The sequence below is a fragment of the Ursus americanus genome, chromosome 8 (assembly GCF_024610735.1).
Source record: "Ursus americanus isolate L20-20 chromosome 8, mUrsAme1.1.p, whole genome shotgun sequence".
NCBI lineage: Eukaryota > Metazoa > Chordata > Mammalia > Carnivora > Ursidae > Ursus > Ursus americanus.
Window position 1 is genome coordinate 5305865 of NC_142134.1, and position 24138 is coordinate 5330002.

General features: G+C 35.9%; 1 protein-coding gene across 1 annotated transcript in view; it reads left to right on the forward strand.

Moving 5' to 3' along the window:
- The window catches only part of EIF4E (eukaryotic translation initiation factor 4E), a 40579-nt gene that overhangs the window by 8071 nt on the left and 8370 nt on the right, over window positions 1-24138 (forward strand). The window contains exon 2 of the mRNA XM_045792247.2: window positions 15262-15368. Coding sequence (XP_045648203.1) covers window positions 15262-15368 — 107 coding nt within the window. The remainder of the gene's footprint in view (window positions 1-15261; window positions 15369-24138) is intronic.

The following is a 24138-nucleotide window of genomic DNA, read 5'->3' on the forward strand; positions in this document are numbered from 1 at the left end:
TCACTTAATAATAGGTGTTTTAGAGCATTGCATATCAGCACATAAAGCTTTCACTTTTTTTTCTGGTAGTATGTCTTGCATGATTTGGTCTTAAACATAGTTCCATATTGTATTTCTATACATTTGGTTTATTTCCAGCCATTTGCTAATTCAGTTTATGGTGAATAGCCTTCTGCTAATAGTCCGTACATGAGGTAGTATGGCTGTAAGGTAAATGTTGGCTATACATTGAAAATTTAAAAACTACTGGTTAGATAAAACACTTTGTGACTGTAGTTGGCTATCAGGCTATAATTTTTTTTAGAACTATGCCTTTTCTAATTGTGAACAATTTATATGTAAAAAACATAAAAGATACATATGTGCATAAGTTTTAGAGTAATAAACTGATGGCTTATGTACTCATCACCTAAGACGTCATCATGTCTCATGGTGGCTTCAGCTTCCTCGAATCTCTACTGAAGTCCCACTAGGAGAAACCAGTCGGCAAGATCATGAACTTGTTTTGGGAAACATAGGACTGCACAGTTGTTACCTGGCAGGTTGTGTGGGCCAGGCAAAGAACCTTCAGTTAGGAGAGTGGTTTGTGGTAGTAAAATGCTTTGTGTGTTGTTTGAAGTGTAGGTTAAAGCTGAACTCACTTGGTGTGAAACTTAGAGCTGTTTCGGGGGAAGGGCACAAAGGAGAGAAAAGGAGCTTTGTTAAAAACGCAGGGTTAAGCTGAGTTAAATATAGATAAAAGCCTAGGCCAGACAAACACTGGCAATCAGTGATTTGTTGTGTTTTGTTTTGTTTTAAGGGTAGATAATAAGCATCTTGATCATTATAGCCATCAGTTGAAGAATGTAGCCTGAATCACATTGCTCCAATCTGAATGTTGCTCTCTATATCTGGTGCACACCTGTCTTTGACGACGCTCGTGATTCCCTCTCATCTGACTTCCTTGGTGTCCCTTGTTGTCTTATTTGGTTTCTTGTTTCGTTTCAGTAGATCGCATCTCCAGTATTTTTTGAGAAAAAAATACGTGAGAGTTAAAGATTTTGAGACCTTGCCTATTAAACAATGTCATATCTGTAGTTTGGCTGGGTGTAGAATTCTTTTCAGAATTTTTAAGTCATTATTTCAGGTCATCTTCTGTTGTGGCTATTCAAAGTCATATGTTCCGATGGCTACTTCTTTTACTTCTCTCCTCTCCTCTCTGCCCTTCTCTTTTTTTGTGTGACCAGTCTCCTACTTCAACCCATAAATTTTTCTTGTCCCCATTTCACAATGACATTCTCCAGTGTGCGAGATACTTATTGCACTTTCTTAATGTGGCAACTCCTGTTCATCACTTTAGATTTACTTGTGATTTTCCTCTTTTTCTTTCCCCTCTTTGAAACAGTTATTCAGATACTACATCTCCTAGCATGGTTACCTGATTTTTTTTTTTTAAGTTCAAATCTTACTTTCATTTTCTGTTTTATTTTCTGGGAAATTTTATTTTCCAACCTTTTCTGTCATAATTTTAATTTCCAGATATCTTCTCTCTCTCCTCTCCTCTCACTCTCCTCTCCTCTTCTGAATATTCACTTTATAGCTTCCTGTAATTGTGATGCAACACTTTAACCTTTTGAGGATATATATAGGTACATATTTTTGAAGGCATTTACTTTTCCCTGCCTCTTCCCTCCAAGTTGCTTATTTTCTTTTTTATTTTTGAACTCATGGCAGCAATCCTGTGAAGGATTTCCTCCCTCTGGAGGAAATTGAGGGATCTAGTTATTTTTCAAATAGCTTTCACCATATTCTCTTTAATTTACCTCTTTCTTTCACTCTCGGTTCTAAAGGTGCTGCCAGCTTTTGAGACTTTTAGGATCTAGCTGTGTATATTGATTAGTGACCAATTATCCATCTATGTTCCAGCTCTCTTCTTTTTTTCCCTGCTCTTCTCATAGTTGTGGACTTAGAAAAAAATTCCGTTATAGTTTTAGTGCGATTTTGAGAGGGAACAAAATTAAAATCATTCATTTATTCAAACATTTGAGTACCTGTCATGTGCTAGACATTTCTGAGTGTTTAACCCAGCTCTCCTTGGAGCTTAAAGTTGCTGAATTACTGAATAGCAAAAAAAAAAAAAAAAAAAAGAGAGAGAGAGAAATAACACTTAGCTGACATTTAAAAAGTAACCTGTTGCATTCTGATTATAGAACACAGTATTAGTTTTTCTGTAAGTAGGCAAAAAGTGCCAGGAATAATAAAGCTAGCAAGTAATTTGCCACTTTCATGTACCCAGGTGCCAGTGTTTAAGTGCCCCGAAATTATAAACCTAGTAAGTAATTTGCAGGATTCAAAAATGAAAGCTATACAATTCTACTGAGGAATACAGTGGAGGGCTTTAATAAACAAAGTCATAATTTGCTTTTGGGAAAGATTTGATACTGGAAAGATGTTAATTTTTCCTGAATTTAATGCTTTAATTCAATATATACTGAATCAAAATACCAAAATCTTTGTAGTGGAATGGGGAACTGAAAATAAAAGTCATCTGTAATCCCGACAACTAGGTTTTCTTTGGTAATATTTTGGTTTACTTGTTTGTGGACTCTTCTTTCTTACCTCATCTCTTCTTTGTACCCTTTTCCTTTTCCTTTTTTTTTTTTTTTTTAAATGATTATTTATTTGAGAGAGAGAGGGAGAGCGGGCATGCATGAATGGGAGGGGCAGAGGGAGGGAGAGAGAGAGAGAGAATCTCACGCAGACTCCACACTGAGCCCAGAGCCCGAAGTGGGGCTGCATCTCAGGACCCTGGGATCCTGACCTGAGCTGAAACCAAGAATTGGAGACTTAACAGACTGCGCCCCTCAGACACCTCTTTTGCTTTTAAATAAGAGTATTTTTTAGAGCAGTTTTAGATTCACTACAAAATTGAGAGGAAGGTAGAGAGGATTCTGGTATATTTCCTGTTCCTGTATGCACAGGTGCCCCCCCCCGCCAATGTCAACATCCCTTACCAGAGTGGAACATTCGTTATACCAAATGAACGTACATTGACATGTCATTGTCATCTCAAGTCTCTAGTTTACATTAGGGTTCACTCTTGGTGTTGTACAGTCTTTGGGTTTTGACAAATAAATAATTACATGTATTTACCATTGTAGTATCATACAGAAGGAGTTTCACTGCCTAAAATCCTCTGTTTTCTGCTTACTCATCCCTCCCTTCTAACCCCTGGAAACCACTATTCTTTTTACTGCCCCCATCGTTTTGCCTTTTCCAGAATGTCATATAGTTGGAATCATACAGCGTGTAGTCTTTTCAGATTGACTTGTTTCACTTGGTAATATACATTTATTGTTCCTCCGTGTCTTTTCATGGTTTGATATCTTATTTCTTTTTGTGCAGAATAATATTACATTGTATGGATATACCATAGTTCATTTAGGACTTGTTAAAAAGTGCTTCCCCTCCACCAGAAAAGTAAAATGCTCCTTGTTTGTACAGTTCTGTGATCTACCTTTTCCCACATTAGCATTTTAAAATAATTTTCTAAGCATCACATTTAGTGCCTATATTGTGAACACCATAATATATCTTTTACTTTTTGGTTGTATCTTTTGATACATGTTGACTGTACTTTTTATTAACTAACATAAAATACACAAAACTGTTAGTGTCCTGATACTTTCTTTGAAGAAATCTCTTAGAAGTATAATTACTGAGTTAAAGAATATAGCTCTTTTTATATTTGGAAGCTTGTAGTTCATTAACTTAAGCCCAGTAAGTGGAAGGACATAACCTACTCTATAAACCTGGGGACATTTGAAACTGTGACTGTCCCTAGTTTTCCAATTTTTTAAAGAAATATAGGTTGATTTCTTCTGGAAGATAATTTAAATATTTGAAGTATGAAAGGACAACTCTGATTTTCTTATTAAAATTATTATTTTGGGGTTCCTGGCTGGCTCAGTTGGTAAAGCATGCAACTCTTCGTCTCGGAGTCATGAGTTTGAGCCCCACATTGAGCCCCACATTGGGTGTAGAGATTACTTAAAAAAAAACCAAAACTATAGTTTATATCACAATTTTAATCTTTAACTTTTAACATTGTAGAACTTTTAAAAAGCATGTAGAATTTAGAAAGAATTCAGCTGTTAAAAAAAAGCAGGTGCTTACTTGTATAACTGGACTGTAAAGATTTCAATCGGTGTCATTAAATTTTATTTATAATTTTAAAAGGAATAAACTTAGGCAGCAGTTAAATTCTTTAAAATGTTTGCCTTTCAAATTGTAATTATGAAGTTTTAAAGAATAATTGAAATAGAAATTGCCATGCTACTGGAACCAGTGTAATTTTGTGCAGTGAAAATGCTTGTCCTAACTTCATTTTAATGTTATTTGGAGCACTCTTAAATTTGTATAAAGTTTAACTTATATAAAATTCCTTAGTTGTTATAAAATATGAGTCTTTTGGTAATCTTTGGTTTAAGTAGCATCGCCATTTAAATTTTATCATTAGCCTTGTTATCATTCTAGATCACACATGTATGTTTCTTAAGTCTCTAATACATTTTCCTTTCTGAATTTGGGATCTTCTCCTAAGCTACATAAGATGTGCGGAGTAATTCGGTTGACAGATTTCAAATGAAACAAGATGCCTACAGGTCTTTCTAGTAAAGAGTTAAAGGGATATGCATCCAAGTTTAAAAATTGTATTCCAGAACCTCAGAAATTCAAGTGTGGCCTCTAGGGATTTTTTTTTTTTTTCAATATTAGTAAAATGTGGTTAAGTATATCTTGCTGTCTGTCCAGAAAGAACCATTTTTAGCTATAGAGCAGTGAACTTAATCAGCTCTGTTCACTGAAAAGTTTATTTGCTAGTCATTAATTTTAGTCAGGTAATTAGGTTATTGTTACTTAAGTAGATTGAACAGTTATTAACTTTGCAGTACTTATAGATATGATACAATTTGTACAGATCATCACAGCTTTTCCTTTCTGTACCTCAGCTTCCAGTATTTTTTGTTGTGTAGATGCCATTTTACATCAGTCGAAAAGAATATTTAAAAGTACTGTCTTTTGAATCAGAATTGATATATAGGGTCTCAGAGTCCTTTACATGAAAAAAATTTCTCCGTTTAAGCAGTGCTTTAAGCTTAAAAGGTTTGTATTTTGCTAAATCTGCACATGTTGTTTTTATACTTCAGCATTTTGGTTTAGAGCGTGCAGGTCACTATTTTGATTCTTTATTACAGACAAGGAAGAAGATCTGCAAAATCGACAGCCTCCACTTTTGTGATGAGTGATGCCAGATTAGCTGATATTACTTTAACAACCAAAACAATTGATTTAATTATTTGTGGTACTTTTCAGTGTTTACACCAATTTTTTTATTCCTTACAAGGCAAGTGGTAAGACTACTTGTTCTTAGGAACTAGTTAATTAATTATACTAATTTACATATGGAGGGTGCTGGGGGAAGTGCATTGTTTGCTAAAAAGAGACCTGGGAACTGAATGTTCAGAGACTAAAAGGAAGAGTAATGTATCTTGAAGTCTGTTCACTATCTTATATGAAATGATTTTCTCCTTCCAGTTATTTGTATCCATAAAGAGAGGATTTGTTACAATTGCTTGTATTTCTGAGATAATTGACCATATAGGCATTTAGTATGTTGTCTTACATAATAATATAAACTCACTGTAATTGATCATTGGCATTTACTTGCTTTTTTTTCCTAGTGGGATTTTGTGGATGTGTTGCGAGTGAGGTGTACCATTCATGCCTTTTTTCTGGCTTATTGGCAGTGGCATGCATTTGCAAGATAGTGAAGGTATTGAGTCTGAGGCTGTGGCACGAGACATAGTACATACTGTAGGGTTATGCGGCTTGGAAAGAGTACCTCTATAACCTTCTATAATTTATTATTCAACTCTGGGCACTTTTGGGAGTGAACAAAGGTTCTCCTGATACACCGAAACAATAAACAGGTAAAACCAGGACATACGGTATCCTTAGCTGTGAATCCTGATAGTCTTGGATTCGAATGTAGAATACAGCTAGGCCACGTTAACTTCCACCGTTTAAATTTGAAGAGCAGAGAGCATTGGTAGTTTCACAGTATTGTGAAGATTGAATATACTGAGATTATATGAATATTGAAATAATGTATATAAAAGTATGTAGCACATTATTTGATAGTAACTGCTTCGTAAATGTTACCTATCAAAAACTCAATTTGGATGAAGTGTGAGGGTGGGTGTTACCACTTTAAAAGTTGCAAAGCACCGTTCTTTTCTGTTCTTATTTGCTTACTCTTCTCATTACTTCATATCTTTATTTAATTTATATAGTGCCTTCAGTTTACTGAAATATTGGGTGAGTAACTTGTAGAGATAATTTTGCAACTATCTTTGCCATAATAGCATTTACATTTTTCTTTAAGGCCACAAATGGTCTTTTCTAACTCAACTGAAACACAGTGAAGCAAGGAAGGGGGTGTGTATAAGGAAGTGCTGCTGAAAATCGGATATTATTATCCATTATTCAGTGCTCTGTTGAACTTGCCTGAAATTACGTGACTGTGAATGGCAGAGCTGGGATTCCAACCTGGGTAGCCTGGCTCCAGAGTATGTGATCTAAACCAGTGTCTCTTACACTCTGGTAGAAAGTAAGGTATTTACTTATTTTTTTACTTACTTATTTTTAAAACTTTATTTTTTTAAGTAATCAATACACCCAGTGTGGGACTTGAACTTAGAGCCCCAAGATCAAGAGTCACATGCTCTACTGACTGAGCCAGCTAGGCACCCCTTTTATTTTGTTTTTTAACAATTTCTCATGTAATGTTTTTGTAAATCATAAAAATAGGATAAAGAAAAATGAAAAAAAAATGCACAAAAATATAAGCCTGAATTTGCTATTACTAGTTTCGGCGGGTACAAAAATACTGTCAGATTGTTAAGTTTTCTAAGTTCTTACTTGCTGTTTCTATACCTACCCCGGTTGTAGACTGTAACCAGCAGAAATCTGTGGACTGCATTTTGAGTTAACTGCTTTAACCCTTATTAGTGCCAGGGGAACTATTGCTTTTTGCTTACTTCAAATTAAGATTTAGGTGATGTCCTGGGGCACCTGGGTGGCACAGTGGTTAAGCGTCTGCCTCAGGGCGTGATCCTGGCGTTATGGGATGGAGCCCCACATCAGGCTCCTCCGCTATGAGCCTGCTTCTTCCTCTCCCACTCCCCCTTGCTTGTGTTCCCTCTCTCGCTGGCTGTCTCTATCTCTGTCAAATAAATAAATAAAATCTTAAAAAAAAAAAAAAAAGATTTAGGTGATGTCCTAAAGGTGTGTGTGGATGAGGGGGGACCCTGTAGTTCTTAGTAGTAATACTTGTTCAATGAAGTAACAGAGGACACTAATTGAGTGTCCTGAGGGGAAGGCTCATTGTTATTTCTAGAAGAGATAGTTTGTAAATATGCTTGAGTTGAGATTTAATGGAAAATCTTGAGTATTCACAACCATGGAAAAGCACACCATGGTTTTGGAATTTAAGCACTGTAGATTTGAACTTGCCTGGAAGGAAGAATCCAAACTTTAGTCGGATTAGGGGAATGATACTATATCTGGAAAGTATTTAGCTTTATAATATTAGGATTGTCCAACAAAGTTAATATGGTGTTTGAAACGTGCTGGTTTTTGCAGAATCTTACTGCATTCTGAGATGTAGCAACATTCAAAAGCTGCCTGAGATTGTTAGACTTGCCCCACCCTTGCTCTACCTTTTTTTTCAACTTCTCTTTTTATGACAGTTACTGAGCTCTGGGACCACTAAATTATAAGACTTCATTTTTATTTGAATCTTATAAACTCAGCAAATCCACAACCGTGTTTTATATTTTCCACTTAAACTGGTTGTCTTTTCTATTCTCTTACTTGTCATCAGTATTTAATCACTTTGATCTGTCAATGAATGGCTTCCATTGCTCACAAGATGAAAGGTGTACTTTTAGCTTGACCTTTGAGGCCTTTTGGTCTCCCTTCAGCCCACCATTTTAGTCTGTCTGTGGTTTCATGGAGCCCTCTCTTTCAGTCTCACTCCTTACCATCTTCTAGTTAAGCCCTGTACCATCTCATAGCTTTGTGCTGTCCATTCTACCCACCTGAAATAGGTTATACAAGAGTTTTTCAAGTATATTTTGTCTTTTAGGTTAAAAATGTATTTGACAACTTAGACTAAAATTAACACAGGAAACAACAGGTGTTGGTGAGGAAGTGGAGAAAGGGGAACCCTTTTGCACTGTTGGTGGGAATGAAAGCTGGTGCAACCGCTCTGGAGAACAGTATGGAGGTGCCTCAAAAAGTTAAAAACAGAACTACCCTATGATCCAGCAATTGCACTGCTAGGTATTTACCCAAAAGATACAAAAATACTAATTTGAAGGGATACATGCAGCCCCATGTTTATAGCAGCATTATCAACAATAGCCAAATTATGGAAAGAGCCTAAGTGCCCGTTGACTGATAAATGGGTAAAGAAAATGTGATAAACATGCGCACACACATACACACACACACACACACACACAATGCAATATTACTCAGCTATCAAAAAGAATGAAATCTTGCCATTTGCAACGACATGGATGGAGCTAAAGAGTATTATGCTAAACTAGTCAGTCGGAGAAGGACAAATACTATATGATTTCACTCATATGGGGAATTTAAGAACCAAAACAAATGAATACAGGGGTAAATAAAAGAAGCAAACCAAGACGCTGACTGTTAACTATAGACAACAAACCGGGTTACTGGAGGGGAGGTGGGTGGGTCCATGGGTTACATAGGTGATAGGGATTAAGGAGTGCACTTGTGACACAGAGAAGTGCACAGAGCACTGGGTGTTGCATGTGAGTGTTGAATCACTAACTTCTACACCTGAAACTGATATTACACTGTATGTTAACTAACTGGAATTTAAATAAAAACTTGGAAAGAAAAAAATGCATTTGATTACTTTGAGAGTACAATAATCTGTTAAATTAGCCTTTTGTGTTTTATTTGCATAATTTTTAAATTTAGAAATACTGGTAAAACATGGATATTTAAGATGTAATTCTCAATGAAATCTACTTACGGAGGAGCTTAGAGAGTAGGTAGAGGGATGTTGTGGAACTTTGCAGTAAAGAATTTTGTATTTAAAACTTATATTGTCTGTATACAAAGCAACCATTAAAATGACAAGTTACAGAATACATTTTTTAGTTCTTATACAGATCGTACAATAATCTTGTTTGCTTTACTTGCTACTTTGGTGATCTTACAAATTTAAAAATAGTAACTCGGTTGTTAAACATACCATGAAAACACCTGCTGTGGAGTTTTCAGGGAGAATTTTGTGAAGTTGGTGTTAACAAGTATCACGTAGTCTTCCTGTACTACCTATTTCATGGTAATCTGAAGTCTCAGATAGCTTTCCAAATAATTTTAAGAAGAGAGAAAATTCCAAGATAATTTTATTTTTAAATTCAGTTGATATTAGAAGTACTTAGTAAATGAGAGCAAAAAATGGATAATTTGGAGATTCGTTATAGTTAGAGGCTTATGCTCAACTGATGAGTGAACTGAAATCATTTTTGTTCCAGTTCTTTTTAAAAAATATTTCTTCTGATTTGGCACATGCTCATAAATCATTTTTTTTAAATCTTTTTTTTTGATCCAAGAATTCAGTAGAGTATGGCCATCATTCTGGACATCGTTTATCAGTGTGTTTGTTGCTTACAGATTCAAAAGTTTATATAGGAATTGGACTTTCTCCATAGAGGACTACCCTCACAGAATTAGCCTGGAAGCCTTAAATAACCTCCTACATTGATAAAAACATCCTGATTATTTGAATCAAAGTTGAGAGAGGTTTTATAACAATAAAATAATAAGTTTAAAGAAATTAACAGAGAGGCATGTCTCAACAGTCTCAAACAAGTTTTTTTTCTTTGCAATAATTTACAATATAGTTGTAAGAAACTTAAAGGGTAAGTGGTTGATAAGTTTTTGGTTTAGATTTTGGTTTCAATTTCTGCTGATTAAGAATGAATTGGTGAGATAAGTAGATGGTCATAACAAAATATGGCCTAAATAAGAAAATGTATGCCAAGAAAATATGACTTTTCTTTTTTTAATGTGCCCTCTTATATGTGGTTTTTAATATTAATGTTTTTATAAGGTTTATTAGATCTTGGATTTTGGGTTTTATTAGATTTGGGTTATGTCATGTTAATGAGTATTTTCATAGAATATTTGAGTATTTTATATTCTGTCTTGGAAATAATTGGCTATTAAAAAACCATTGTTGCTTTATTAAAAGAGTGAGAATTTCTTAAGTTAAATATTTGAACATGAGGGGTGCCTGGGTGGCGCAGTCGGTTGAGTGTCTGACTCTTGGTTTTGCCTTGGGTTGTGATCTTGGGATCATGAGATGGAGCCTTGCTTAAGGCTCTCTCTCCCTCTGCTCCTCCCTCCACGCAGGCATGCACTCTTTCAAATTCATAAAATCTTAAAAAAAATTTGAACATGAGACGTCAAACTGCAGATGGTGACTTAAAAGGCTAAATAAAAGAAACGTCAGTTCACTGCTTACATTTTAAGAAAAGTTTTATAAAGTCTTTAGAAAAGAGGGGGAGGATGCCTGGGTCGTTCAGTCAGTTAAGCATCTGCCTTCTGCTCAGGTCATGATCCCAGGGTCCTGAGATTGAGCCCCGAGTCAGGCTCTTGCTCCTTTGCTGCCTTCCCTCCTTGTGCTCTCTTGCTCTGTCTCTGTCTCTGTCAAATAAATAAATAAAATCTTTGGGTGAAAATGTTTTAAATACTGAAAAGATGATTGTGTTTAATAAATATTTTTTTGGAGTGTTTTAGAGTATTTGTCTTAACATCTAGCATATTTGTATAATATTAAAAGTGAAGGCTGGAAGATTTTACATTTTTAAACATCCATACACATTTATTTAAAGTTGAGTAGTTATTTTAATTTTAGTTATAAGGATAATTCAAAATTATAGATTCTTAATGTAAAGACTAAAACATCAATTAAGGTAGGACTTTTAATTCAAAAGAAACTTTTAAATTCTGGGAACTTAATATACTTTTTCCTGAGTTATTACCTGCTTTTAGTTCCTTTGTGTCCAGAGATTTTTGATACCATCTAAGTCTTTCATCATTCTCCTCGTTGTGAAAAGAGTTGAGTAACCGAAAAGAAAGGAAGATCCTGAGTTAGCAGGTGACATTTTGGGTCTCGTGAAACTTGTAATCATTCATACTATAATTAATTTATTGTTTTTATGTGCTGCTGACATACACTGTTTAAATGTTGTGAAAGTTGGTTTGTATTGAGGATTTGGAACTTATGAGTAAATTTTACTTGTCTTTTAATTTAGATTAATAAGAGAATTTATAGTACTTAACTTCTGGAGGAGGCATGTGCTGCACACCCAGCCTTACAAATTTATATATCCCCAATTGCTAGAACCATCATTATTATTTTAAACTCCATAAGATATCATTATTATTGTTCCTTTAAACTGTTTATAGTCTTTAACAAATTGATCCATCTATTTACATTTTCCAGTGCTTTTCATTCTTTTTTGCATTTTCATGTTCCTACTTGGGCTCTTTTTTTTTCCCCTTCAGCCTGAAGACTTTTCCTTTGGTGTTTGTTCCTCTTTATTTTGGACCTGTGTGTTTGCGTTGGGGTCTGTGTGCATCTGTGTATTTATCCAGTTCTGAAGGATATTTTTCCTAAGCACTGAATTCTAGGTTGACACTTTTTTCTTTCAGTGTGGAGATGTCATTCTGTTGTCTTGATGGCTTCCATAGTTTCTGTTGGGAAGTTAGCTGTTAATCTTATTATTCTTGTGAAAGGTGTGTGGGTGTGTGTATGTCCATCCATGTGTGTCCCCTTTCCTAACTGCTTTTAATGTGATTTCTTTAAGTTTTGAGTAGTTTGAATCTGATATACCCAGGTATAGTTTTGTTTGCATTTTACTGCTTGGAGTTCCTGGAGCTTTTTGAATCCATGACTTGAGTTTCTGATGAGATTTGGTAAATTTTGGTCATTGTTGGTATATTGATTTTGTCCCATTCTCCCACCTTGTCCTTAAACTTTTTAACCATCTTCCACAATGTTTCTCTACCACATATTTCTCTCTCTCTCTCTCTGTATTTATTTGATATCTTCTGTTGACCTATGTTTGAGTTCACCAATCTCACATCCTGCAGAGTTGAATGTTGTTAATCACTCAAGTGAACTCTTTTAAGCTTTACTTCTGTATTTGAGAGCGAGAGAGCATGAGCAGGGGGAGGGGCAGAGGGAGAGGGAATCTCAAGCAGACTCCACACTGGGTGTGGAGCCCCATATGGGGTTCAGATTCATGACCATGAGGTCACGACCTGAGCTGAAACACAATGGTTAACTGACTCTGCCAGCCTGCTGCCCCCATTCAGTGAACTCTTAATTTCAGATATTGGGCTTGGCAATTCTATAATGTATCTTTGGTTCTTTTTAAAAATAGATTTCGGTTTTCTTTTCAAATACTCCCCTTTTTTTTCATCCTTTCCCCTATCTTTTCTTCTATTTTAGTATAATAATCTTGGTTATTATGTCTTTGCTGTTTTACAATAGTAATCATAATTATTAACTCCGTTACCTGGGTCATGTCTGGATGGCTTTCTGTGGATAGGTTAGTCTCTTGATCATTAGTGACTTTTATTTTTTTTTATTTTTATTTTTTTTAATGATTTTTTATTATATTATGTTAGTCACCATACAGTACATCCCCGGTTTCCGATGTAAGGCTCGATGATTCATTAGTTGTGTATAACACCCAGTGCACCATGCAATCATTAGTGACTTTTAAAAAAATTCTTTGCAGGGGCACCTGGGTGGCCCAGTCGGTTAAGCATCTGCCTTTGGCTCAGGTCATGATGTCAGGGTCCTGGAATCAAGCCCTTTATCGGGCTCCTTGCTTATTAGCAGGAAGCCTGCTTCTCCCTCTCCCTCTGCTGCTTCCCCCCTCCTTCTGCTCTCTCACTCTCTTAAGATTTTAATTTATTTATTTAAAATAAATAAAATCTTAAAGAATTCTTTGCATGTCTAGTAATGCTTGGTTGTTTGGTAGAGTATTGTAAATAACATTTATAGAGACACAGAATTATGTTTTCTTCTTCTGAAGAATGTAGAGTTTGGTTTTTGGAGGCACTTAATTTATAGGTAGATTACCTTGATCCTGTCAAAGACTAGTTTTAGGATTTGTTAGGCAGTCATATTTCACCTGATTCCTAGGGTATGGCCTTTCTAGGATTTCATCTGAAAGCTGCGGATTTTCACCCACCCCCTCTGGGTGGGTCTGAACCAAGTGTTCCTAAGGGTATTCATCCTCTTGAAGTCTTGGCTCAGCTGTTCTCTGCTAGACTACCCAGAGCTGTACTGGGAACATCACAGCTTAGGAACTAGCCAAGGACCTCTGAGAGACTTTTACATAGAGTTTTGAGGCTTATACCTCTGTAGCCCACTTTTCTCTAGTACCCTGTCTCTCTAGGCCCACTTAGTCCCCATCTGTTCCCTGTTTTCTTGAGCCATTGAGACTGCCTCTGTCTGAAAACTATCATTAATTTTAAGCTAGTGGGGTAAGGAGAATGGCATTTTATAATTATCTATACGAAGATGTAAATAGACTGCAATGGAAAAGTGCTGGTAAAAAGTGGTGATTTTAGGGCATTGACTACTCTATGTAAATTTTAGGGTCTTAATGGCTTTGTAAACATTTACATTTATTACTTAAGTAATCAAGCCAGTAAGTTCCTATTGAGTGTAGCACTTTGCTCATTGGCATTAAATTGTGAGCAAAATCAAGGCCTAGCCTCTGTTATGAGCGACTTCGTAGGCTAGTAGAAATTAGCTCCTAGACATGTCATGTTATTAAGAAAAATGTATTTTGTAAAATAAATATTTACCACCTATCCACTAAGATATCTTTTAGATCCTACATCTCTGATTTGCATCATCCTATTAATGTGAGCATACATCTCTATTGTTTTGCTGGTTCAATTTAAATTTGATCCCCAGACTCTTGATGTGGTGCCCTTTTTGAAAAAAAATCAGCTTTCGTTTTAGCTTCTGGTACCTTTCCTTGGCATTCACTTTTGTTGACAATAGTTTATAATTGGGTGAAGAGCTACATGGAGCAATGTGAAGAACACAGATTATCCCCAAGCTCCTTTTTTTCCATTTTTAAAGGATTTTTTTAAAAGATTTTATTTATTTATTTGACAGAGAAAGAGAGCACAAGCAGGGGGACTGGCAGGCAGAGGGAGAAGCAGGCTCCCCACTGAGGAGGGAGCACGATGTGGAGCTCGATCCCAGGACCCTGGGATCATGACCTGAGCTGAAGGCAGATGCTTAACTGACTGAGCCACCCAGGCGCCCCTTTTCCTTACATTTTTAGATGACAGTATTATGTCTAACCTAGAAGAAGATTTAGGTTCAAGCCAACATTGAGCTTTTTTGCCTGGTGCCATTTGAAAATGACAGAAGTTGCTGAACTTCTTTTTTTTTTTTTTTTAAGATTTTATTTATTTATTCGACAGAGATAGAGACAGCCAGCGAGAGAGGGAACACAAGCAGGGGGAGTGGGAGAGGAAGAAGCAGGCTCATAGCGGAGGAGCCTGATGTGGGGCTCGATCCCATAATGCCGGGACCACGCCCTGAGCCGAAGGCAGACGCTTAACCGCTGTGCCATCCAGGCGCCCCCAGTTGCTGAACTTCTAAGATACCATATAATAGTGTGACAGGAAGGAAGGACCTGTGTAGTATTGGCTTGATCAGTTTATGAAGCTTTCTTTTGTCTTTGTAATATAGTTGTTATACTCTCTAAACTTTAGTCATACTTCTGCCACCCTCCAAGCCATACATAGTACTTTAATGGTATGTTAGGAAAAACAGCTGATTTTTCTTAACTTTGTTGCATTGTGTCCAACGATCTTTCTGATACCAAAATGTGTGACAGGTAACTATATAGTATTGTTACCGTATTTTTATTGAGAACCTTTTGCTCTTAGTGAAGAGATGCTAGAATGGAGAATCTGATAGTTTTCTTAGTGCTTGGTCTGTGGTCTATTTTATGAAATGCTTTTATAATTCTTCTTAAAGAATATTGGCAGTATTTGATTTAGAGTATTGTTATCATAGTTATGTTAATAAATTTAAAATAATGTTTTGTTATTTTCCATTAGGAAACCACCCCTACTCCTAATCCCCCGCCTACAGAAGAAGAGAAAACAGAATCTAATCAGGAGGTTGCTAACCCAGAACACTATATTAAACATCCTTTACAGAACAGGTAAGCCCTCTGACACACAGATTCTTCTGACTTGAGGTGAATGGTAAAATAGGATAGGTTTGGGGGGAACAATTAGGTGAGACTAGTTTTAGTTACATTAGGTTGAGGATTACATTTCATTTGGATAACCTGTTTCTAGCAAGTAGTTTTATATGTGAGTCTTGAGCTCAGAAAAGAGAACTGGTTGAGACATTGGGTTTGAAATTCATCAGTAATAGGTGGTAAGTGATACTATAGTAGTAAATGAATTCTCTTTAAAGTGAACTTGACTCAAGACAGGCTTGGGATACCAGCTTATAAGGGATTATTTTTGGAGGGATAATGTCTATGAAGGGTTTAGACATATAAACTGTATAAATTAGGACAAAGTGGTGGTCAGGGAAACAAAATGATTTGTTTTAAGGACAGGTGGTCAATAGCATATGTTTCACAAAAAGGTCAAATATCCATTGGATTTAACAGTTTTAAAAACACTCAAATGGCCATTGGATTAAATGATAAAGTCCTTGCTAATGTAGGAGAAAGTTTAGTAGAATGTAGCTGATGGAAAAAGATTGGAGTAGTTTGTATAGTGAATACAAATGTATTACAGAGCAAGAATAAGCAACTTGAAGTAGGGCTGTGAAGGAGAAAAAGCTGGGGAATGTGAAGTCTGGAGGTTGGTTGGTTTCTTTTTAAGACAAGTTAGCAGAGGAAGAGGACAGGTTAAGATGAATTGAGTTTCAGGGTGCCTAGCTGGCTCAATTGGTAGAACATGCAACTGTTGATCTCAGGGGTCGTGAGTTCAAGCTCCATGTTGGGTGTGGAGCCTACTTAAAAAAAAATTGAGTTAAGTTTCATAGTTATAGTGTAGTAGTTGAGTAGTAGCTCATTATATAGTTTTCCCAGTTCCACCCCACCCCTTCCCAGTATGTTTGTGTTTTTATGGTTTATATGATGAAAATTAACATGAATGCTCTCAGAGCTGATGGTGGGAAGAAAAAGGCAATGTGGAAATATGTAAGAATCTGGAAGAAAGTAAATTAGAATTTGAGGATGTTTAAGTATTTCAGTTCCTTTCATCCCCCACCCCAGGACTTTTTTACCCTCTCTCCTTTAAAAATCCCATAATGTATGTTTCACAGGCATCCCTTGTTTTATTGCATTTTGCAGATACGTCATTTTTTAAAAATTGAAGGTTCGTGGTGATCTTGCTTTAAGCAAGTCTGTTGGTACCATTTTTCCAACAGCATCTGCTCATTTTGTGTTTCTGTGACAAATTTGGCAATTCTTGCAATATCTCAAACTTTTTCATTATGTTTGTTATAGTGATCTGAAATCTGTGATCTTTGATGTAACTATTATAATTGTTTTGGGGCACCATGAACTGTGCCCATATAAGACGACAAACTTAATAAATATTGTGTGTTGTTCTAATTGCTTTATTCACTAGTTGTTCCCCGTCTCTCTCCCTTTCATTGGGTCTCTCTGTTCCCTGAGATACAACAATATTGAAATAAGGCCAGTTAATAACCCTGTAGGGACCTGTAAATGTTCAAGTGAAAGAGTCTATACATCTCACTTTAAATCAAAAACTAGAAATGATTAAGCTTAGTGAGGAAGGCATGTTGAAAGCCAAGATGGGCCAAAAACTAAGCCTCTTGCACTAACAGCCAACTTGTGAATGCAAAGGAAAAGTTGTTGAAAGAAATTAAAAGTGCGACTCCAGTAAGCACATGAATAATAAGAAGGTGAAACAGCCTTACTGCTACTCTGGAGAAAGCTTAAGTGGTCTGGATAGAAGATCAGACTGGCCACAACATTCCCTTAAGCCAAAACCTAATCCAGAGGAAGGACCTAATTCTCTTCAGTCCTGTGAAGGCTGAGAGAGATGAGATGAGGAAGCTGCAGAAGAAAAATTTAAAGCTGACACAGGTTTGGTTCGTGAGGTTTAAGGAAAGAAGCTGTCTCTGTAACATCAAAGTACAGGGTGAAGCAACAAGAGCTGTTGTAGAGGCTACAGCAAGTTATCCGGAAGATTTAGCCAAGATCATTCTGAAGCTGCCTACACTGAGCAGTTGGTTTTCAATGTAGATGAAGCAGCCTTCTAGTGGAAGAAGGTGCCATCTGGATGGACTTGCATGGCTAGAGAGGAGAAGTTCATGCCTGGCTTCCAAGGACAGGCTGACTCCTGTTAGGGTCTAATATAGCTGGTGACTTTAGGTTGAAGCCAACGCTTATTTACCATCCTGAAAACCCTAGGATCCTAAAGAATTATGCTTAATCTAATCTCCTGTGCTTTATAAATGAAACAGTAAAGTCTGGATAACAGTACTTCTGTTTACAAAATGGTTTACTGAATATTTTAAGCCTACTGTTCAAACCTGCTCAGAACAAAAAATTCTTTTCAAAATACTACCGCTCATTGAACAATGTACTTGGTCACCCAAGAGTTCTGATGTACAAGATGCATGTTGTTTTCATGCCTGCTAATACATCTGTTTTGCAGTTTATCCAACATCTGGATAAAGGAGTAGTTTTGCCTTGAAGTATTACTATTTAAGGAATACATTTTGTAAGACTGTTGTAGCTGCCATAGATAGGGGATTCCTCTGATAGATCTGGACAAAGTATACTGAAGACCATCTGGAAAGGATTCACCATTCCAAGATGCCAGTAAAAACATTTGTAATTTATGGGTAGAGGTCAAAATATCAGTATGGACAGGTGTTTGGAAGAAGTTGATTCCAGCCCTTCTGGATGATTTTGAGGGCTTCAAGACTTTGGTGGAGGAAGTAACTGCAGATGTGGTAAAAATAGCAAAGAACTAGAATTAAAGTTGAAGCCTGAAGATGTGACTGAATTGCTACAACTCATAATAAAACTTGAATGGATGAGGAGCTGCTTGTTACGGATGAGCAAAGAAAATGGTTTCTTGAGATGGAACCTACTCCTGGTGAAGATGCTGTGAAGATTGTTGAAATGACAGCAAAGGATTTAGAATATTACATAAAGTTAGTTGATAAAGCAGCAGCAAAGTTTGAGAGGATTGACTCCAATTTTGCAAGAAGCTCTGCAGATAAAATATCCAAACAGCGCTGCGTGCTACAGATAAATCCTTTGTGAAAGGAAGAGTCAATTAATGTGGCAGACTTCACAGTTCTCTGTCTTACCGCAGCTCTCCCACCCTTCAGTATCCACCCCCTGATCAGTCAGCAGCCAGCATCATCAGAACAGGACCTTCCACCAGCAAAAGGATTGTGACTCACTAAAAGCTTAGATGGTGATTTTTAGCTATAATGTATTTTTAAATTAAGGTATATACATGAGTTTTTTAGACAATGATGTTGCACCCTTACTAGAGTAAGTATAGTGTAAACATAACTTTTATGTGCATTGGGAAACCAAAAACTTCAATAGTCTGACTGACTTTTTTGTAATACTTGCTTGATTATGGTGGTTTGGAGCTGCATCTGCAATATCTCTGAAGTGTACCTATCATTTCACTTATCCAAGAAGTACATTTTCCTTTTATGGCCTGAATATTTTTTTTTATCATTTCTTCATTGCCATGGTATACTTATTGAAATAAAAGTCCAGACATGCTTTATGTGTTTTTTCATAAGAGACCTGTGGTTCAGCATATCCTGTAGTGAGGAAGAAATTAATTCTCTACACAGTGGAGCTTGTCAGCTAATGAGTGAGCCATCAAAGGTTAAATAGTCCATAAAGGGTAAAATCCTTCCTCAGGAAAACATTGTACCAAAATTGAACAGTTGATTAGTGGCAATTTCATATAATTGAACATGAGAGTAGCACCAAAACCCTTAAGGTATTTTTTTAATCTTTTTTTTTTTAATTTATTCATTTTAGAGAGAGAGCGTGCATGCACAAGTAGGGGAAGGGGCGGAGGGAGAGACTCTGAAGCAGACTCCCCACTAAAAGTTGGAAGCTCAGCCGACTGAGCCACCCTACTTAGGCACCCCTATTTTTTTTCATGTTTTTAGTGTTATCTTACAAAAAGCTAACTATGTATGCCTTCTGTCTGTGAACCCAGTTTTTGGTATTACTATTGTTGGGAGCAAGGCATATATCCTTCACAGCTTGAACAAAATTTGAGAAGAGCCTGAAAAATGTCATTAGTAGATAAACTGATTAACTCTAAAATGAAGTCTCTGAGGATTTCAATTTCTCTATGAATTCTACTTCAATAATAATATCATTATGTAAAATAATATCATTTAGAAAAATATTCCAAGACGTTTTATGTTCAGAGTTTTGTAGTTTCCTCTTTATTTACTTTTTGCAAATATTGCGTAATTTATTATGCATTATTAAAAGATGTATAATAATTACAAGAGTAGATCATCAGGGTACAAGTATATAAAGTAAAAGTTCTCTGTTTTCCTCAGATATTCTCCTTCCCAATTTACTTTTCTTCACTCTTTGGAGTATTCAGTATTAAATTTGGATTGTAGTCTTCCAGAGCTTTTCAGTGTGCATATCTATCTTTTTTTTTTTTTTTTATACTGGTGACAGTACTGTTGACATTTTTGTTTGTGCAGACTTTGCCTCGTTATTGTAAACTGCTTTAATGAATAGTCATGTATTTTGTCAGGCTTATATTAATGGGTATATAGACTTTTTTCTTCCCCGTTTACAGTGTTGTAGTGTATGCATTCCTGTATGTTTTTTGTGCACTTGTGTGAATATATTTATAGGATAAAATTTTAGATTTTTAAAAATAGATTTTATTTGAGAGAAAGAACAGTGGGGAGGAGCAGAGGGAGAGGGAGAAGCAGGTTCCCTGCTGAGGAGGGAGCCTGATGTGGGGCTTAGTCCCAGGACCCCGAGATCATGACCAAAGCCAAAGGCAGACGCTTAACTGACTGAGCCACCCAGGAGGCCCAAAATTTCAGATTTCTTAGGTGAAAGACTATGCTTTAACAACCTTAATAGATAATTGTCAAATTATCCTCCTTTATCAGCTTAGGCTCTTAGCAGTTTGAGAGTTCCTGGTTTCTACATCTTTGCAAATTGGTTGGTCCTAGTTTGATTTTTTAAAAACAATGTCTTCTCGTTTTAAATTTGCATTTCTTTTATTGATGTTGCAAAGCTGTTTCATATATATTGAACATTTTTGTTTTTATCTGTGGACAGTCTACTCAGTTCTTTTGTCTAGGGGTGAGGAGTAGGTAGGTATTGTTTAAAGTTTATTTCCACGGTGCCTGGATGGCTCAGTTGGTTAAGCGTCCCTCTCCTGATTTCTACTCAGGTCATGATCTCAGGGTTGTGAGATCAAACCCTGCATTGGGCTCTGTGCTCAGCGGGGAGTCTGCTTGAGATCCCCCCCCCCGTCTTTCTAAAATAAATAAATCTTAAAAAAAAAAAAGTTTATTTCCAAACATTGTAATTAGGGATGCTAACTTACCCATGTAGAACATTAGGTTGAAAATGAATTTTTCAAGTCATTTGTCTTTTAACATTGTCTGTGGGATTATGTTTTTACAGGTTTTTTATTTTTATGTAGTCCAGTATCACCTTTCCTTCATGGCATCTGGGTTTCATGCTCATCTTAGGAATAACTATCCACATAATTATTCTACTTAATAGCTGCGTAGTGGTCTATTTTATGGATGTGTATTTTACTAAGTCAGCAGTTCTCAAATTTTTGATCTCATGACCTTTTTATTGAGGACCCAGAGAGCTTTGGTTATGTAGATTTTTATCTATTTCCATTTAGTATATTAGAAAATAAACCTGAGAAAATGTAAAATTATATATTCATTTAGAAAATCCATTGCATGTTAACATAAATATTTTTTATGAAAAAATAATATAGTGGGAAGAACAGCATTTTTGCATTTTTATAAATCTCTTTTAAGTGCCTGACTTAACAGAAATTAGTGGTATGTATTTCATAGCTGCTTCTGCATTCAGTCTGTGAAGGGGATAAGTTGTTTCATAGGAAGTATAAGAATGTATGACCTCATACAAGTACATGGTTGGAAAAGGAGGATTTTTAATAGCCTTGTAAGTTAAGTATAGATATTCTCCTTTGATAATAGTTTTTTTTATATGTCAGCTGCAATGTAGAATCTGAAACCATATCCAAGAACCTTTCCTCCTCTGTTACATTAATATCTCTTGGCCTATCTTGCACTTGGCATGGATCTTTTACCCATGCATGATTTTGCAACACCAGTGGTCATTTGGAAAACATTGATTCAGTGAGTTCTGCAGATCTTCTGGATATTGATACTTCTCATTATACAGTATGAAATCAGTAACATTCATTAATATCACTACTAAACTCTTTAGAAATATCTTTAAGTTTTAGTAAATTTGTCACAGTGGCACATGCAGGCTTTCCAAAATTCTGATTTTCTCTTGAAAGCTCACATCAGGCATACTCTGTTCATTTTCAAGGAATAACCATGGTTTGTCTGTCAGTCGTGGTTAAAATGGAGTTCTCTGAAAAAAGTGGCTAGGTCACTTCACAGTTCAATTCCTCAGCATTGATTTTACTTTGGTATGCAGAAATGTTTTTTTGTTTTTGATTTTTTGCAGAATATGAAAAAGATATACATAGATTGAAATTTAATGAAACCAATAATTATTGCTTCATCAGTGGCATTCTTAATTGCAACTGATGTTGTTTCTGTGAGAGGTGAAGATAAAGGATACAGTGACTGCTGGTACAGTTTGGTGCCATTGTATGGAACTTGCTGAGACATCAGCAGATTTATCCCACCATTGCTTTTGCACCATTACTACAAATGTCAATACATTGAAAAATAAAATAATGTCTTAGCATTATTATGAAAGTAGTTCTTATCAGAGCTCCTGAAAGGGTCCTGGAGTCCCCTAAGCTTTTGCAAACCACATTTTGATAACTAGATTTAAGTGATCTCTTGTTGAAAGCACATAGGATGTTTCCAAATTTTCCAACATTAAGAACATTCTTGTACAAACATTTTTACCTAATCATCTAATTATTTTCTTAGGATAAATTTTTATATGTTCAATAGCTGGATGCAGTAAAAAAAGGAAAAAAAATTATTACCATTTTTATTTGAGGTATAATTGACATATAACATTAGTTTTAGATGTGAAACGTGACTCAGTATTTGTGTATGTCGTGAAATGATCACTATACTAAGTGTACTTAATACCTACCACCATGTATAGTTACAAAGGTTTTTTTTCCTTGTAATAATTTCTTTTAAGATTTACTCTCTTAGCAACTTTCATATACATAATACATTATCGTTAACTGTAGTCACCATGTTGTATATTGTTAATGACTTATTTATAACTGGAAGTTTGTACCTTTTGACCCTCTTCACCCCTTTTCACCCAACAGCTACCTCTGGCAACCTCCAGTCTGTTTTCTGTGTTTATGACCTTGGTTTTTTAGTTTGTTTTTGTTTTAAGATTCCCCATATAAATGAGAACATACGGTATTTGTCTTTCTTTGACTTACGGCAGTTAGCATACGCCCTCAAGGTCCATCCAATGTCTAAAGTGACAGATTTCTTCTCTTTTTTTGTGGGTGAATAATATTCCATTGTCTACATACAACATTTTCTTTATCCATTCATTCATTGAGGGTCACTGAGGTTACCTGTTTCCACATCTTGGCTATTGTAAATAATGCTGCATGAACATGAGGGTGGTGCATAGATCTTTTTGAGTGAGTGCGTTCATTTTCTTCAGGTAAATACCCAGAAGTAGGATTGCTGGACGATATGGTACTATTTTTAATTTTTCGAGGAAAGATTTAATTAATTTTGGAAGACCAGAGTATAGTACTTGACCTTATTACATGTGTGTTTAATAATTTCTATACCTTTGCTTTTTTCTTTTTTGTCCTTGATAGCGTCTTGGCAAATTCACATTATAAAGTGGATGTTGAAATGCATCTCATTTTTATGTCATATTATTCAAGCATTAATCATGAGTTATGAAACGTATATATCCATTTGGAAACCTATCTTCAGACATTATTCTCAATGAGAAAATGAAATTTCCCTTTTGAGTTACCTTTGGTATTGTAATTCAGTTAATATAATTGTACCGAAGATGTTATCTTGGGATATTTAAGATAACTTTGATGTGACATGAGTTTATCTTCCAGGTATTAGAATAAAACCTTTTTTAACAGTTACATATAAATATGTAGAAACTGGTATACATTATTTCAGAACACATCTGTGATACCTTTACTGAACGAATCCCTTTATTTTGTTATTTTCCCATTTGTTGTGTGCTTGAGTAAACAGATAATTGCATTTCATAGTCGTCGTTCCCTCCCCCCCCCCCTTTTTAGGAGTCTCTTATTTCCCACTCTTGGCGAATACCTTTTCATTTCTCTGAAAATTCAGCTCTCTTGCTCCCTGCTTTCTTTTCTGGTTAAGTGCTTCTGCTGTTTTTCTTAAGTAACTGCTTGACTATCTCTATCATAGCACGTTAGCACACTGTAATTGTCTCTCTGTTACATTTCTGTGAATTACTTTGAGGGATGAGCCTCAGTGGGTTTCTAAAGTATAGCAGAGAATCTTTTAAGAAGTAGGTACAAAATACATACTTTTTTTTTTTTTTAAGATTTTATTTATTTATTTAACAGAGATAGAGACAGCCAGCGAGAGAGGGAACACAAGCAGGGGGAGTGGGAGAGGAAGAAGCAGGCTCATAGCAGAAGAGCCTGATATGGGGCTCGATCCCAGAACGCCGGGATCACGCCCTGAGCCGAAGGCAGACACTTAAGGACTGTGCCACCCAGGCGCCC